General features: G+C 41.6%; 1 protein-coding gene across 4 annotated transcripts in view; it reads right to left on the reverse strand.

Moving 5' to 3' along the window:
- The window catches only part of AMBRA1 (autophagy and beclin 1 regulator 1), a 134,075-nt gene that overhangs the window by 28,037 nt on the left and 88,511 nt on the right, over window positions 1-17,527 (reverse strand). For all 4 annotated transcript variants that reach the window (XM_080345376.1, XM_080345375.1, XM_080345373.1 and 1 more), the window contains 2 exons: window positions 15,420-15,608; window positions 14,817-14,971 (listed from right to left, as the gene is read on the reverse strand). In XM_080345376.1, the coding sequence (XP_080201502.1) occupies window positions 14,817-14,971; window positions 15,420-15,608 (344 nt within the window). The remainder of the gene's footprint in view (window positions 1-14,816; window positions 14,972-15,419; window positions 15,609-17,527) is intronic.

Raw genomic sequence — 17,527 nt, forward strand, 5'->3', positions numbered from 1 at the left:
TTCTAGTAAGCAAAACAAACTTCATGCAAAAACAATATACAATTATTTCCATTTTAAAACACTTAAACAGCCTCCTGAAAATGTTTCAGAGTTTGACCAACCTCCTCACCAACAGTGCACAAAGGAAAACGGAAGTCCAGAGATTACAATAACACAAGCAACAAATCCCTTTGTTCGGGTCCCCTTCCAACACCATCCAGTCTACCTGCAGTAAGGTAAGAAGCTAAGAACACAGGTAGTTAGCACAGCTGCAAGCCAGTGCTTCCCAAATGCTGCATTAACACAGGTGAATGAAAATGCTGTGCACACCAAGGACCAATAGCAAGCTTGGCTTTCTGGTCTGCACTAGCTTGGTTTCTGAAGCGTATGAGCTTGAAAAGCAAGAAGAATGAAGCGGAACAGATTATACCTACGCAGATACTCTCCTTCTACTCCAAGAAGCTAATGTCTTTTGTACGGCACAACGCTTTCCTGCACCCTGCAATCCAGCAATCAGAAGTGGGCATACTGACAACACTCCATTTAGCTGGAAAATATGACACATGTAGGTCATAAAAACAAAGGCACGGAAAGTGGGAAAAGGGGTAATCAGCTGGTTCAGCTACCAGGAATAGACAGGGACAAGCTGCTTCAGTGGACTGGGTCTTCAGAGCATGTTCCATCATAGCTTCAAAAGGGTAGGACCGAAGACTGCATTTACACATCCAAATCATTAAAAGAATCTCTGCAGAAATTTACCTAGGATTTAAACCTGTAATCAGTGCAGGTAACATAGACTTTGAATTTCGATTTTCAATGGGATAAGTCTCAGGTGAAATATATGTTTTCATTAGATTTTCTGGCAGACAACCAACCATCCATCACAAAACCTTTCTTCCAGACTCCTCAGAAAAGGGGATGGTGCTGGACCGGGAAGAAAGGAAGGGAATGAGGATGTGCTGGAACAACAGGATAAAGGTGGAAGGGAATGCAGATCAATCACTACTGCACTGCTGAGGTGGCCTGAAGTAACAGAACTCATAAGCATGGGACTGGTCAGCTAGCATAACAAACTGAGGCTGTTTTTCTTTGTAGTTCTATTGTCCACCCCACCTCTCATCTGTTTGATAATTTGAGAAGTCTGAGGCAGAGAGCACTTGACTGAATGCCCTCCAACAGCTAGTACCCAGAACCTTAATCCTGACCATCCTAATGCAAACAAAGTACCTTAGAGCAAAACAATACAGCTACACTATTTCCTGTCATCAATAACACATTTAACCTCTCCTCTGAGAAGGCCACACTAGAGGAGAAAACATCCTTAAAGATTTCTCTATGAGACAGAAGCTGGTCACACTTTGCCCTGGCTATCACTAAGCAGTTAGTATATTCAGAGAAGCTCGAGGTTTGGAGGAACAGTTAGTACATTCAGAGAAGCTTGGTGTTTGGAGGAAAGGAACAAGCCCTCAGGGGTTTATTCAGCTCTTACCCACCTCTGTCATGTCTACCTCATTCACTCCCCACCTTGTTTGCTGTGTGTGGGGACAGGGGCAATGGAAGGAAAAAAAAAAAAAGGAGAGGAGGAAAAAAAAAAATACATAAATCAGATGTACGATGTTAACACCTGTTACCATGGAGATTATGGTGCACTCCAAGACAGGGAGACTGGATTGGAGAAGGACAAGAGAGGGAGGTTTGTGCCAGAGCTGGGAGCATAAATTCATAAAATAAGCATTACAAATTCCTCAAGAACTGCAAGGGCTTTCCATCATATCCTTCTTTGGCAAGACAGAAACAAATAGTTTCTCTTCACCTGAGAACGGCTTTGCCAGGTCTCAGAGCTGGAGAACCTGCCTCCCTGGGCTGGCTGCAAGCTCTGCTCCACAGGCAGGTCAGTTTGCACTGACCTTGTCCCACAACCTCTGCAACCGGCTGTGCCACAGGGGGACACTTGCCAGCGGTAGCTCAGCGTCCAGGTGCTTTGCAGCAAACAGCACCCCATGGAACGTGCTGCCAAAGACACAGGACTGCTCCTGACAACCTGCAAAAATGTTGGCTGAGGGCAGCATCTCAAAGACATGACGGCTTAAAAATTCTGCGTAAGAATAGTTGCTTCATCACTCCACTCCATTCACTTCTAAACAGCTTGTCACACCGAAGAGCTCCCCTCCCCTGCTGCTTCCCACTCCCACGCTAATGGGACAACTCCATGCAGTGTTAAGGGTGATGACATCCGTGCGTGTGGTAATTAGTACATAAAAAGAGAAAGCAGCTGTACTGGCATAATCACCACTCGCAGCAGTAACCAGGGCCCAGCTAATCAATCTGATGCAGTCATACAGACGGGCTGTTGCAATCACATCCATTAGTAAGACCCCCTACTCTACCCACAGAGTGGAAAAAAAATTAAAGTTCCTTCAACATCAGCAGGTACCTCTCTTCAAAGAAGGTCAGAAGCCTGTCAGGAAGCATTATTTTCCATAGATCACACCTAATTCCTTTCGGATTTTTTTTTTTTGTCTTTTTGTTTCCATTGCTAAATCTTATAAAAAGTTACTGAGATACTTCAACCAAAGTAGCCAGCCTGAGAGCATACCACAGAGTGACCACCTCTTTGTCAGTGGGATTGTCCATGCTCCATAGTCCCATACTTCTAGGAATAATATTCAAGTTACTACAGGAATCCTACACTAATACAATTCTCCAGCTTCTAGGTCAAGACATTGTTGCCAAACCTCAAACACTCTTAAAACTAGCAATAAAATGTATATAGCTGATAATTCACCAGTTCTCTTTTATTAGGGCTGTTGCACAGACTAGTTGCAGGCCATGTGTAACAGCCACATTGATGGCCCAGTGTTCAGGAATCAATTTAGAACCACTGTTGTAAAAGTCCACTAAGCTTTAAGATGCTCACCACACAGCCTCCAGAGAGTTTAAATTTAATAGGGTGGCATTTTTATTTAGGACAGATATTGTATTGCATCACATTTTATCAGACCATAATCACTGCCAGCAGTCACAGCAAGCTTCCAGGCTCTTCACCATAACCAATGTCAAACTTGCTCTTAGCATCACTACACTACTAATTCGATAATATTATACACAGCTACACCATTAGATGTGGTGATTCAGCATTTATGAAGCTGGCAGTTGCATTTGTTTCCAGATGCTGTTCTGAAACAGAATTTTGAATATAACTATAAACACTGAAGTCTGAGGAGTGGGAGCTTCAGAACATCCCTATGGAAGCTTAAGTCCAAACAGGCAACGTAAGTACAGCAAGCTGTTATCTTCTTGGCAACAACATAAACATATAATTGTCATTTCAACAGACAATAAAGGTCCTACCCCTTCCGTTTAGGGCCATATGACCCAGCTTTGATTACACAGAATAGTTGCTTGACCTGTGCTTGTGTTTCAAGAAAACCCTGTCTCTGGTGATCTCCCCCCCAGTTCACAGGATATTCCAGAAGTCTTCTGTCATCTCAGGGACTCCATTTCTCCTCTTCAGGGATGTCAGCAAGATAAAAAGTCTTCCTCTAGAAATACCAAAACTGTCTAGGTAGTTACGCTTCCACACAAAAGGCAACTCTCATGCAAAGAGAAAGCAACTCTCACTAAAGAAAACAGCTGGTTGCTTCCATTTTACATCCCTGTAACCATGAAGTATGGGGAAAGATTTGCCTGAGTAATTTATGTGTGCACTTCACTATTTTCAAAGACTGCACTAAAAACAACTACTTATCTCTTTGGTGTGCCTTTTCTACCCTTCCTGAACAGGAGTGGGCACGTGTATCATCTACTGAACTCCCTAAAGCTCATTTCATCATTTCACAGTCACTTTTTCAACACTGAATTCAGCAAGGGAAAAGATAGATTAGAGAAAGTAGAGCTGTAAGTCACAAGGAAAAAGGAAAAAACAGGCCCTCCAAGTGTTCAGCAAACATGCTGCATGTGGAGTGCAAAGGCCACCTCAAGTCCACCGCCGCCGCTCTCCCTCCAACTTGTCAGTGCTGGCACATCAGCACTGTAGCACCTGTCACAGCCACCGCCTAGGTATTAAACTAAATATTTACTTGTGGCAGAGAGCCAGGAGAGGCTGCATGACAATCAACAGCCTGGAGGAATCTTTCCCGATGATCTCTTCCTCGCTGTCAGGCTGCTGTACTTATGTGCGAAGAAGGGGGCCCAGGGCACAACACATAAGCAGAGAGCTACACAGTTAATTTGTACCTGCCCTGGAGGAGTAAGAAAACTTTTTGCTAAAAGCATCTGCTCTGCAAAGCCCTAGTTATCGACCCAGTGCTTCCCTCTTCCCCTCCCTCTCCGTTCCAGGAAACTTGCTGCTGTTAAATAACGCTCTTCAAGTTCTACTTTTCCCCTCCATTTCTGGGGTGTGCTAATATAAGACGCTGGACAGGGCAATCACCAGGATCCTGTCAGTCCTCAGAGTAGCAGCAGGCTGCCAGCTGGCAACAGGGCTGCACTGCTCACCTGGTCGGAGCAGCACTGTGCCGGCCAAAGCGGAGGAACCACGTCCTCTGAACAGCCGACTCTTTGCTCAAGGCCTTCCCACCCCTAAGGAGAGCAGCAAAAAGCAGGGGAGTTTTGAATCCTGCTTGTTTGGCAGAGTGGGACCTTCCTTCTCCTCTGTGGCACTCAAGTAAAAAAATCATGTTTTGAAGCTGGAGGAGAAGACAAAGTTGGCACAAGTGGGTAGAGAAACTCAGCAGGAACTCATCTTTTATCTTTTAAAATTCAATAGAGACATTTCTGCTCTCGACTAGATTCATTGCCTTTCAGGGTGCCAATAAATTTCAAGCCATTACCTCTGCTTAGCACAAGCAGTAAGTTGGGCTGTTAGATCAGCCTTGATAAAGATTGTGTGGGAAGGGGGTGCAGATGTTCTCTTGTTTACACGGGGAAATCTTGTCATCTGTGAAGCTCCATCCTGACAGGTAAAAGGAGAGGAAAGGCTGGAGCAGATCAAGTGGGTTTATCAGGCACCAGCCTAAAATGTAATTATTAATTTTCAGCTGAACTGAGGTTGTCAGCAGAGGCTGACAATGAAATCAAACAGAAGAGAAACATCTATTGCGCTAAACCAAACAAAAGCCTTTTACTGGGTGGACTGGTAAAATCCACAGTTTCACAGCTAGTCTGACCTGGGTTGCAGAGAAAAGAGCTTCAGAAAGGAGTGTTGATCTCTGCTGAGTGGGTACAGATGTACTGGCAGCCCGCATTTGTACCTCATGCCTGCACAGATGCAAAGTTTATGCTGGTAAAAGAAGTGCCCTTCATATGGATACAGATTACACCACCAAAGCAATCATACAGGCTGCACAGCTTTGGCAATGTCACTGCAGCTATCCCAGAGCCTCCGGCCAGCACAGGTACCTCATCTTGTAACACACTTTAGCAAACTAAGCTACATGGAGTATGTAATACAGATCCAGCCCTGAAAGCAAAGCAAATTCACAACGAAGTATTAACTTCACTGAAAGCACACCTCCAAGCAAAGCCTACACACCGTTTGAAACTACTCAAAGTACAATAAAACAAATGCAGAAAACTACAAACTGCACTTGTATTTGCCAGAGCAGCAGATGAGGTGCAGTGACAGAATGAAGGCACAAACAGCAGTACAACTAAGGCTGCACACATTTCGCATTTCCCCATCTGCCCTTCATATTCTGCTCTACAATCTGACCTTGAACAATAACTTGGAATTTCAGAAGCCTGACTTACTCTTTTTCTGATTGCAAGCACCTTACTGAGACTGAACAGCACCTAAATAAATTCATTATCTTTTTTGCCTTACTGATCCCAATAGTGTGTTGCCACCAAAAGATCTTACCTGATATATACTTAACATCCACGTGTTAACTAGTTCACCTCTGACAGCAGGGAATCAGATAACTTGCTATAGAGCATCTACCACTCTACTGAGAGCACTGTGTCCTTTGCTTAGCTGCCAGAAAGCCACCTGCATCACTGACTTCTATAATGCTGCCAATTAGTTTAAATAAGTCTGTGGCTTTTTAAGTTCCAGAAGCATAATAAAAACCAGACATCCTAACCTGATCTCCTTAATAAATAACACTATCCCTTTTTTTCTGGCATAGATTATGTTCTTTATTCTGCCTTCTATTAATGAATTTCACAAAAGCTGCTGCAATTCAGGCTTATGCCTTGCAATGCCACAACCCCAGAGCCCTCTGCAGCAGATTTCAAATCTAGTTTGTCTGAAGCAGAGGGCCCTGAATGCAAAGCAAAACAAACAGTCTTTGAGATAACTGACCCAATGGCTCAATACATTTATTCATAAGACAATGTGTATCAGTATTTTGAAACAAGGCAAGTCTCCCCTTCGTTTGGAAAGAGTCTTCTTTCTGTATCTATACGCAGATGCAAAGAAAAAGGCATGCACTTCCCATGATCACGCAGGGGAAAATACTTGCTTTTTTGCTCCCTATGTCCCCTTATTAGGCAGGTTGGTCTATGCTGCTCTCAACCCCTCCCCCACAGCTGATTCCTGCCAACAATATACATGTCTTTCCATTAGATCTTCTCTGTTAAAATGGAAGAAGCAAAAAATAATGCACTTATCTTCCTGGATTTGTCTGCCTTATCCTCAAATGGATCTTATCATCTAATGCTCAGCACAAATAAAATTTCTTTCAACTCCATTTATCTTCCCTAGATGCAAGAGGATCATATATTAAATTCTTCTTTGGTCTTTACCAATACAAACCTCTTTCTGCCTTTTTCTGCACCTGTTGTCAGTGCAGAAAATCCTAGTTTTGCTTTCTGAGCCTGAGCCAGTGAATTAAATGAGAAGTAACCCTTAATTTTCAGCAACTTAAAACCTTAACTGAGGATACTTGAATCAGAAGTTTCTCTTGGATGGACTGAGAAACTTTATGCAAAGGTAAAACAGGGCTGGTTCTTCCTGACTGTACTTGATCACACAATTTATTGATTATCTTTCAGCAGAAGTCTCATTACAGCACACCTAACCCTTCCTTTCTTGAGGCTGGCTCCTGGCATTATCAGCTGGTACTTCATCTCACAAGCGTGCCACGCAACTACACCAGAAAGAGCTTTAAAAATAACTAGGGGGAAGCTTCAAAACATTAACAAGAACTAGGTCTTATGAAGAAATGGATCATCTCAGGTAACAAAGCTCTCACTCAGGAAAATAACACACTTACAGTTAAGTGGCTCATTAATTTGTTATCTGTCTCACAAGGGCTGCAAAACCAGGGTAATGTCTCCAAAAAGCCCTTTAAGGGACTAGTCCAAGCACAGATCTGAAACCTATGGCTGAGTAACCAAGAAATTGCTAAGCAAAACAATTGTCCTTTCAATTGCGTGTGTATGTGATTGGAACAGATGAAAGGAGAGAAACAGGAATGCCAAAGGGGGTGTTAGCATGACAGAAGATAGATACATATATATTCAGTGCAGATGCACAAGTGAACTGAACTGTGCAAACAGGACTGTGCCCCCAGCTATTGCTAAATCTTGCAAAAATCACTGACAGCTCTCAATGCTACAACCTAATAAAAATATGGTCACTTCACTGGCAAAAGGAGTGACAAGCTGCTTCATTTTTGTCCTTAACTCAGACTGCAAACCAAAAGCAGTACCTGTGAATTCCTCATTAAATGTCATGCTGAGACTGCAACAGCAAAATCTACAATATGTTAAAGATCTAATGACAAGAGCAAAAGCTTCGCGCACAGCAGCCATTCCACCCCACCCTCCGTCTGCTGAGCCTCAATAGCACAGCATACAAGATCAAATGTCAACAATATGTTGATGACAGAGCTACATGCACCCTCATCTAGGTGAAAAGAGGCTGTCATCCAGCTGCCTACACGTCTGGAAGGAATAAATACCGCAGGAAAGAGTTGGTTTAAATTTAATTCAAGAAAGATGGTAGAAAGAAGCATTGCAAAATTAAAAAAAAAAAGTCTTCATGAAATTGCAAATCTGTTCTCAGCCCATGTCCAGTTTAGTGCAAGTCGGGCGATAATTCACCTTGTCTCGCCCCTACCTGACTTGGGCAAGATGACTGCACGTGAATAATCTCAGATGCGGAACCATCTTTGCCAGAATTTTTTCTGCCTAGTTAAAACTACGTACCCAACTGCACCAAAGCTAAGAGTAGTGACTGTGGGCAAATAGGCTCCGTGCCTTCCCTGAACTGCTAAAGCTCAGCTCTCCTAAAACAGAACCCCATATTAAACAAAAAGTCTTGGTTCTCAACTTCACAACCCATGAAGAAAAACCATCCTGAATAGGTGTCACTTGCCTTTTTTTTTCACACCAGTTTGCTAAAACTGACACTGTTTCAATGTTTAACCACCCCATGAGGTTTTTAAAACACAATATTTTATGAAGGGATCCTAATGAGTTTTAAGTCTTTACAGTTTCTTTTAAGTTCTGTCTCAGCAGCCTTCATGCAGACATGGGTGAATTGGTCAAGATAACAATTTAACTCCTACAACATACCATTCCCACACCTATGCTCACATGCAGCACATCTATGCAAATCTTCATGCCATCTGCGACACCAAGGTGGTGTTTCATTTTCCAGTGCTGTTGAACACAGCTCTTACACCACCCTACATCAGCAGTGCTTACCAAGACAGGTTTTGGACATCACAGTATCACAGTATGTTTGGGATTGGAAGGGACCTCAAAAGATCATCTAGTCCAATCCCCCTGCTGGAGCAGGAACGCCTAGGTGAGGTCGCACAGGAACATGTCCAGGCGGGTTTTGAATGTCTCCAGAGAAGGAGACTCCACAACCTCCCTGGGCAGCCTGTTCCAGTGTCTGTCACCCTCACTGAGAAGAAGTTTCTTCTCAAATTTAAGTGGAACCTCTTGTGTTCCAGCTTGATCCCATTACCCCTTGTCCTATCATTGTTTACCACAGAGAAGAGCCTGGCTCCATCCTCGTGACACTCACCCTTTATATATTTATGAACATTAATGAGGTCACCCCTCAGTCTCCTCTTCTCCAAGCTAAAGAGACCCAGCTCCCTCAGCCTTTCCTCATAAGGGAGATGCTCCACTCCCTTAATCATCTTTGTTGCCCTACGCTGGACCCTCTCCAGCAGTTCCCTGTCCTTCTTGAACTGAGGGGCCCAGAACTGTCTTTCTAAAGACATTTGCCAGAATTTGCTGATACACAGAGCATATAAAACTATTTTGACTATTATGTTCCACTTGGTATTAAAAGGAGGGATTTTCCATATTGTTCAGAAAAGGGTTCTGTCCCCATGTCCCTTCCTAGTATCAAAAGTACATGCAGTTTGTGGCTCTGCTTGGACTTTTGGTAGTCTAAGAAACATCTACCTGGTTCAATCGCTGCCAAAAATGGAAAATTGTTTTGGGCAGTAATTGAATATATTATTTGCAGTTCTACTCAGAGCTGTCAGAAGCTGCCCCTGTTGACCTGAAGATGTCAAAATCTCTCCGAAGGAGACGCAAAGGACCACACCAACAAGCATGCTTTCTCAATAACACAGCAAGAGGTTGGTACTCTCTCTCTTGCAAACTACTCTTGTTTTCAGAAGTATGCTAGTGTGTTTGAAATTTTCCACTGCAGGTAACATGTTGCGGTAATCCATCTTCATATATTCTCCCAATCAGTTTCTTTTTTCACATTACTAAGGTTTCTGACAGAACAGTAACTTGCACCCCAGTGAAGCGAACGTGCACGGTCATTCGCTCACAGGCTTAAAGCCCCTTCCCTTAGGGCTGCAGGAGCATTCAGAGCTCACACAGTGGGACAAGGAGGTCTGGCAGTGACCTTTGCAGAGCACACTGGATACATTCTGCTGACACCTGCACAAAGCTCAGAAGACAAGAGCACTCAGTAAGTGCACATATTCTGTGCATTTTCATCGTTACAAGTTAATATGCTGAAAAAAAGCTTGGCTCTGTGCTAGAACTCCATGTGCCTGTCTGCTTCAGGCCCTTCTTCCTGAAGGATTTGGAATTCTCCATCTGTTTACAATGGAAGTATACACATATTCTGTTCCATCCAGGCTACTGACCAACCACTTCATCAGGATGTCTCCCAAATACCTGTGGTCTTGTCAAGAGTTAATTCTGGATCTCTACAGCCTGAATTTCCTTCCAGATTCAAAGCACAATGTAGGACCTGAGATGAGGCTTGGTTAAGCCACCTGATCCAAACAAATTGCATTATTTGCTCTTTAGCTTCATGTCAATCAAATTTTTCTATCACCTACTTCAATTTTTTTATCCTCAGCTTAAAAGCCCCTTTCCAAGTTTTATTTTAATTTTGATTACAGCAATCATGTTTTTCTGGTATTTCAGTTAACTTCCTGTAGGTAAATGAAAAACATTAAATATTGCAAGGGCATTAGAATTTGTGAATGCCAGAAATAAAACTACATGCTGGCCTTCTTTTTCATTAATATCCATTGCTAACAGATCCAGGGTAAAATGATCCTTACTGTTCTATGTTTCTAAGGAACTTCAGGTCTGACCAAGTTTCTAATTTCATGTTGTTCTAAGTTCTTAACTTCCATATACTCTTGGAATCATACAGAATTCAGAAATCACCCTAGACCCATGCAGCTTGAAAACAGATCCTCTTTTATTTGGAGATCAGCTCCATCTGTGACTTCAAAATAGGCTGCAAAACATCTCCTTTCTCCATATTTGGAGTCCTTTCTCCAAACTTCCCATCTCTGAAACTCAAATATTTCCAAACAATTCCCAGTGTCAGTGCTACCTGTACAGCCTCAAGCTAGAGATCCGCTAAAAGCAATTCTTTCCTTGTACTCTCCAGCTACAGAAAGATTTCAGAGATGCCAGATAGGTTTGGGGGGAAAAAAAAAAAATAAAAAAACAACACCAAAGTGCAAACACAACAAAAAATGAAGCTTATACATACCACTCGTGTCAAAAGTCAACACTACTAGAGAGCTTTTTAAGGCTCAGTCTGAAAAACAAACTTGTTTTTTAGCAAAATCAAGTTTCCATCTGAAATGCTAAGCAAATCAATCCCAAGGGAGTGAACAGAAAGAGCAGGAACCTCTAGCTCATGACTCCACCATATTTGATGACAATCCACTACTTTTACTCCATTTCTGAGCACAGTTTGTCAGTGTCAAATCAAGTCAGCCCTGACCTGTAGAACTCAACCCAGTCTCTGAAATATCAGGAGCAAGATGCATACAGACAATGCACACTTTATAACCAAGATGCTCCTTTATACAATGCAGAAGTGCTGTAATCCTCAGAGAGAACATTTCTCTCAGACTCTGAAAATTACACCAGCAGCCAGTCAATTTCTAGATGCAATTAAATGTATTAGAGTTTCATATAACAAAACTAATAAATTGCATCTTCAAAACCTCTATTTAAACAGCAAGACAGAAGAAATTCTCTGAGGATTAGAAACCTGCATTCCACTGACTGGTAGTCAATGATGTGGAGGACGGGTCTTTCCTTTTTAATTGGAAGCCAAAATAATCACTGTATTTCACTCCTCAGCAGGTCACCACGCTTCTGCAGTGACTTACAGGCCACGTTGCCAAGACCTGCTCTCCCAGTTCATTGACTGCAAATCAAAAAGTGTCAGGGAAGTAAGGAACAATCGTGAGACAACTTACAAGAATTTTCAGAGAATGTGATGTAGCATTTCTCTTTAATTTCGCTCTTGGGGGTTTTGCAAGTAATGTAAAATTAAAATATCTACAAAGCACTGCTTCAGAACATAGCTATGACTTATTTTTAATTAAGAAGTTGAGTAACATTTGCTTTGTATTACAAGCGGTTGGCACAGAGGCAACAAGGATGCTTTCTGATTCTCCCTAATGTGCACATTAAATTAGAGATTGAAGAATACAATTTCACCAGTGCCTTTTTTCCTAAACCTTTTTCTACTGCATGATGGCCAAGCTGCAAACAGGTTTTTACTCAACTGAATATGAATACAGAAGCCATTGCGAAGACAATGTGCTAAGAATATTATAAAGTTTCCTACTTTAAGCTCTATTTCTATTTTGCATGTCCTGAAAAGTATTACGAACTTATGGAGGAGTCTCGTTGCAAAACTCAAGACAGAATAAATACCAGTAGATGATCTACTAATTTTTAAAATTTCATGAAGGAATAATACGTACAAGATTAACAGTTTTACATTTTCCAAGCCCTACAGACTGCATAAAGATGACCAACAACGCACCAGAATGTTGAAACAAGACTCAACATCATCCCACACAAAGTCTCTTTAAGCAAATTAATTCAAACTGGTCTAGTTGCGACCCTGTCACATAGGCAGAAAGCTTAAAGTCCAAAAGTCCAAAGCAGTCAGAAAAGAAACACTTTTAACATCTTTAAATGTGATGTGGGGAAAGGGAAAACGAGCAAATTAGTTAGCAAACTCTGCTAGACTGGATAGATTTGAAAACGTGGGGGAAAGGTTTTTGGAAGCTAAAAATATATGTGCAAGAAAGATGAAAAAAGCAACCTTTAGAATACTTGCAATCCATCTGGAGAAAAATAATCCAGAACTACAGCAGATGAGAAAGACAGGAGTACAGTGATGTGGAGAAAGTCTGAAAAGCAAGAGTGGGAAAAACTGTACAACATTTTCAATGCACCATAACAGCAAAAGGAAAAAAAAAAACACAATAGTTTATGACTGCATAAGTAAAGCCCTGTAGTCCAAAAAAAGCAAAAAAAAAAAACCCTCTGTGGGCTTCTGGTAAGACTACGCTTATCACATTATACACATTTATACATATCCCAGAATGAAGGGGGGAAAAAAAGAAGAAGAAAAAAAAAAAAAGAAGGGTATTCTGGAGAGAATTTATAAGGGGGAAAAAAAAAAAGGAAAGCCGAAAGATTGAATTACAAGAAAAGATTAAGGGAATACAAAGCATTACTTCACTAAATGGTGACTAAGAGCAAGGGTACAAGCATTTCAAGAGTGTAACACACCACAGGGAAAGAAGATAGGTTTGAAATGGAGATGAAAAATATAAATGGAAGATTTAAACAGAAGCTTATTGATTTAGCTGGCTACAAAAAAAAAAAAAAGTCTCTAAAAGGAAGAACTTAGCAACTGGAATTTAGAGCAAATGTAAAGAATGGATGAGAGGAAGAACCCTACCATAGCTCTTTATGGGAAGAGACACGATTTTAGCCTATAGGACTTATCTATCTTAGCTTATTACAATATGGCAAAACAACTGCGGGAAGGGAACAGTCCCATATCTGGCAGTAAAAGTGATGTACTTCACGAGGTTCTTAAAATACCTGAATAAAGAAACAGTACTAGGGCAAACTAGACTTTTAAAAGGATCTAACCGGATACCGAATCCATGTAATTAGTGATCTTATCATATCCATGCAGCTTTCACCTACCATACCTGCTAACCAAATTGCGCTTTTCTCATAAATACTCTTAAATTTCTGTCTCTTACCTTAAGAGGCTCATACCAGAATGATAGCTCAGAACCAGGGCTGAAAAAGTGCTGACTGGTGCACCAAAGAATATCCTCATCAGTGACCTTTCCTTGCATTATAACATGGAACAGACAATGACAATAAATGAAAGTTTTGTAAAAGCTGATAAAAACAGCCCACGTAATGACAGGACTGAGATGACCCTCTCTGAATCACGAGCAGTCTGGAGAGCAACTACAGAGCCTGAAGTTGAATCAAGAAATTTATTCGAGAGACGAGTCTCTCCCCAGTGCCAGGCCACTAGAGAAATGGCTCAGTGCAACATTTGTGCGCTGGGAAAACTCTGCCAAAAGTAATAATAATCAGAGAGGCCTTTTAAAAAAGAACAAATAACTTATAAGGCAAAAAAAAAAAAGTAGATATAGGCAGAGGCAAAAAAGTTGCTCATGAAACAAATTCCACTATGATCAAGTTACCCCCCAAAGTGAAAAGGTTTGAATAGCTGTTTTTCATCTGCCACAAAAGTCACCTGAATACATGGCATAATGCCTGAATCTAGCCCAAATTCCAGCTTTAGAAATTACCTAGTTCTGCCTTCTCAACTCTTTGTGCATTATCAACTGGACATGGCTTCTCCCATCCTAAACTATCACTGAATATCTGTTGTGCTCTACTGATGAACAAAGCAAAATACACACTTTCTCGTAACTCTACTTGACAGTTTGCAAAAAGATAAAGGTTTGTGCTCAGGTACTCAACGAGTCAGAACGGGTCATAGTTCAGCTCTCCCGCAAAGGAGAAACGGTAAGATAATTTCATTGTCAAAATAGGCCTACATATACATAGAAAGCTCACTAATAAATAGCCAACAAAAGCCTGTTTTACAAAATTAGGGTAAGCCTCACCTTCAGTCTGAGAGTATGAGGTGAAGTTGGCTCCTACCCTTCTTGGAATGTTGGTGGCCACTCTCCTACAGGAGAGTGTTAGGAAATGATCCTCAAACCTCAGCTGAAAAACTCCCTCAGCAAAGCCAACTGCAGTACCACAAGCAAGATGCATATTACCCTAAGAAGTGCAAAAGACCTACTAGGTACTATGAGTGACAGCTAGACTTAAGATACCATACACAACATGGAATATATTTGTTTGCCATCATATTTGAAAACAGAGTAAAGTTTCACAATTCTCTTCTATTTATGTTCTCCTGCCATGTTTCCATACCTCTGTAATAAATTCCTTCACATGCTTATTACTCAAGTAGGCCTGGAGCATGTTACCTCTTTGCTATCATAACCCAGCAACTACCTACTAGGTTAGAGCAAAAGCAACACAAAATCACTGACGAAAAGAAACAGAATATACATACTTACCCTCATAGAGGTTTCTCCACCATGGGGCTGTTGCAGCCTGAAGACTTGAGCAACCATGTGTTCTGTGGACGGGTGCAACAGGATACGTCGAGAAGCAAGTCCCACCATTACGTATCTGCCCATTGGAGACAGGCTCACAGAAATGGCATTAGGGCCTATAAAGAGAATAGTGGTTATTTCTCTCAAAGGCTGACATCCCTCCCTGTGCCTAATCCCCACAGTTTCTTCATTCCCTTCCAGCATTCCCATGATGTATGGCATACTAAGCTCATCCTTAGAAGGGGTAAAGAAAAATAAGGAGACCTGCACAATTATAAATTTTGCAAGATCCTTCTTGTAGCAAGTGTATTTCCACTAAGACAATGAAATTCTTCAACAAAAAAAACCCAAAACAAAACAAAAACTATCCTGTGGCAGCTATGTCCTACCAGCACCTTACGTGTCCAGACCATACCACAAGCTTCTCCCCAGCAGCACTGTATTTGCAGCTGTTCCTTGTTATTACAGTCACTGCTGTTTAGACTGTTGCATTTCTCACTAAGGGCTGAGTTCTGAGGTAACTTCTCACCACCCCCCAACCCTGACTTCTTGCTGCATTCTTACCAAATCGCTTTGTGTAAAGCATCTCGCCCAAGTTGTGGGGTGCCAGAGAATACACAGCCAGTATTCCTTCATCAGGGAAGCCTCTTTGACTGCTGGGAATGAAGGCTGCCAGCAGCTGCCCATCGGCAGAGATATCACAGCTAGCATCATTGTAAATCTTGCAGTTTTGAACAAGCACGTTCACAGAGGCTGCACAGAAAAATGAAAGGAACAGTGATTAAAGCACTCAGGTTCAATAGAGAACAAAGTAAGATTTAGACCTAACGTTGGAGACTGGAGAGTACATGCAAGAGGCACTCGAGACATTCAGCTTCCTCCAAAAGTTTATGAAATGTTAATACCCTGATTAATGTAAAACTTGCTCCAAAACGGAGATAAGACACTGCAATGAGCCCAGGAAATGAAATCTACTCACCTCCTGGAGCCTTCAGCCAAGAAATAGTGGCAATTGCACTTTATCAAACCCTGCCTTTGAGCACAACACCATCCTTTGCAAAGGACAGTACAGTTTAAACAAGCCTCAAATTGTGACTTTCTGACGAACTCCAGCAGTGGTAGGTATCATTAGAAACAGTACACCTTAATTCACTTCCCCTTCTCTTGTGGAGCCCCTGGTTCCAGTTCCCCTTATCTCCAATAAACAGGAGATGAGAGAAAAATTCCTCCCTGCAGATACAGACGTTCACTTCTGACAGCTGATTTTTACACCAACCTTAAAGCAAGTGAGAAAGGGCAGAGACTTTTCCAGCCGGTCCTCCATTTAATTACTCCAATATTTGAGACATTCGCGCAGTCAGTGAAGTAACTGTTCAATAGACAGGGTAGTGAGCAGCAGCTCACAAAACATAAGTTTTACTTCAGTATCTGCTGGCGAGTTGCTGGGTGACCTCATCCAAATCTTTTCCCCTCTATGCAGATTACAAGCTCTTTGGATTACTGAATCTTAGTATGCACTTGTGCCACTCCCAGTACAATGACGTTCCAAGGCCTTGTAGCATCGTCATCATCAACAGTTCAATCAACAGTGGCTTCATAAGACAAAGCTGGAGTTACATTCACCCCCTCAGCCTAACCTAAACACACTCCAGTATTTCACTAAAACTGCAGCAATTACTCCAGGAGGTTTGGAGCTGAAACTGCATACACTATTTTGGGGATGTGGAAATTTCAGATTCTAGTATTTTCAAACTCAAGGGGATTTTATATGTGTGTATATATATATATAAAGCCCACATTTGCAAGATAGAAACTTTGCATGCTAAAAGACTGAACACCCCATCTCACATGCTTGAAACTATAGCATCATGTGGAGCACTATGTTAACTTCCACAATCCAAAAATCTTCTTCTAAACCATCAAACTATGCCCAGCCTAGAAGTGTTTTTGATTTGCTCAGCTAAAATTGTAGAAGAGTTTATGAAGGCACTTCTTGTGCTATATTTCTTATTAGTTTAACAAAAGAACAGTGCCAAGAATGCTTTGTGCATACTTTGAAAGTCTGAACTTCAAAATCAAATTAAGGCTGTAACTCAACGATTTAACAAACTGGCGCTGCTGCCAGAAGAAACAATCCCTGCCCTTTGTTTCCAACACTTCTGTGGAAAGAAAGCTACACCAGGGAACTGATATGGCTGAGAAATTACTGACTGTTCTCTAGGTCACTTTTTAGCCAGAACAGTTTCCCAACCTGGTACGTCACACGGCCACACAGACACTCGCAGCAGCCGGACAAGTAGTCATGACAGGGGAGCAGACATGATTGTTCCTTCTTCCAGCATTGCTGATTTAAAGTACTTGCTGAACCTCATCTTTAGTTCTTCTGGGCTCAAATACATTTTTCCTGGGAACTGCTTTCCTACACAGCTGAGTATCAACTTCTGCTGTTCCATTTAAGCAACTCTGATGAAAAAGATGACAAGGATAAAAAGTGGCCTGTGTAATTACACTCTGTACCAAACCACCTACACCTGTAGTCTAAATTTATTCAACCATTTTTTCAGTCTCAAAGCTGCTAAAAACAGTAATTTTCAACCTAGTATAAACAGAAAGGTGCTGAACAGAATAAGGTAAATAATGGTAGTCACTGTCAGTTCCGTAATAACAGAATC

Source organism: Nesoenas mayeri, assembly GCF_963082525.1.
Source record: "Nesoenas mayeri genome assembly, chromosome: 5".
NCBI classification, from domain to species: Eukaryota; Metazoa; Chordata; class Aves; order Columbiformes; family Columbidae; genus Nesoenas; species Nesoenas mayeri.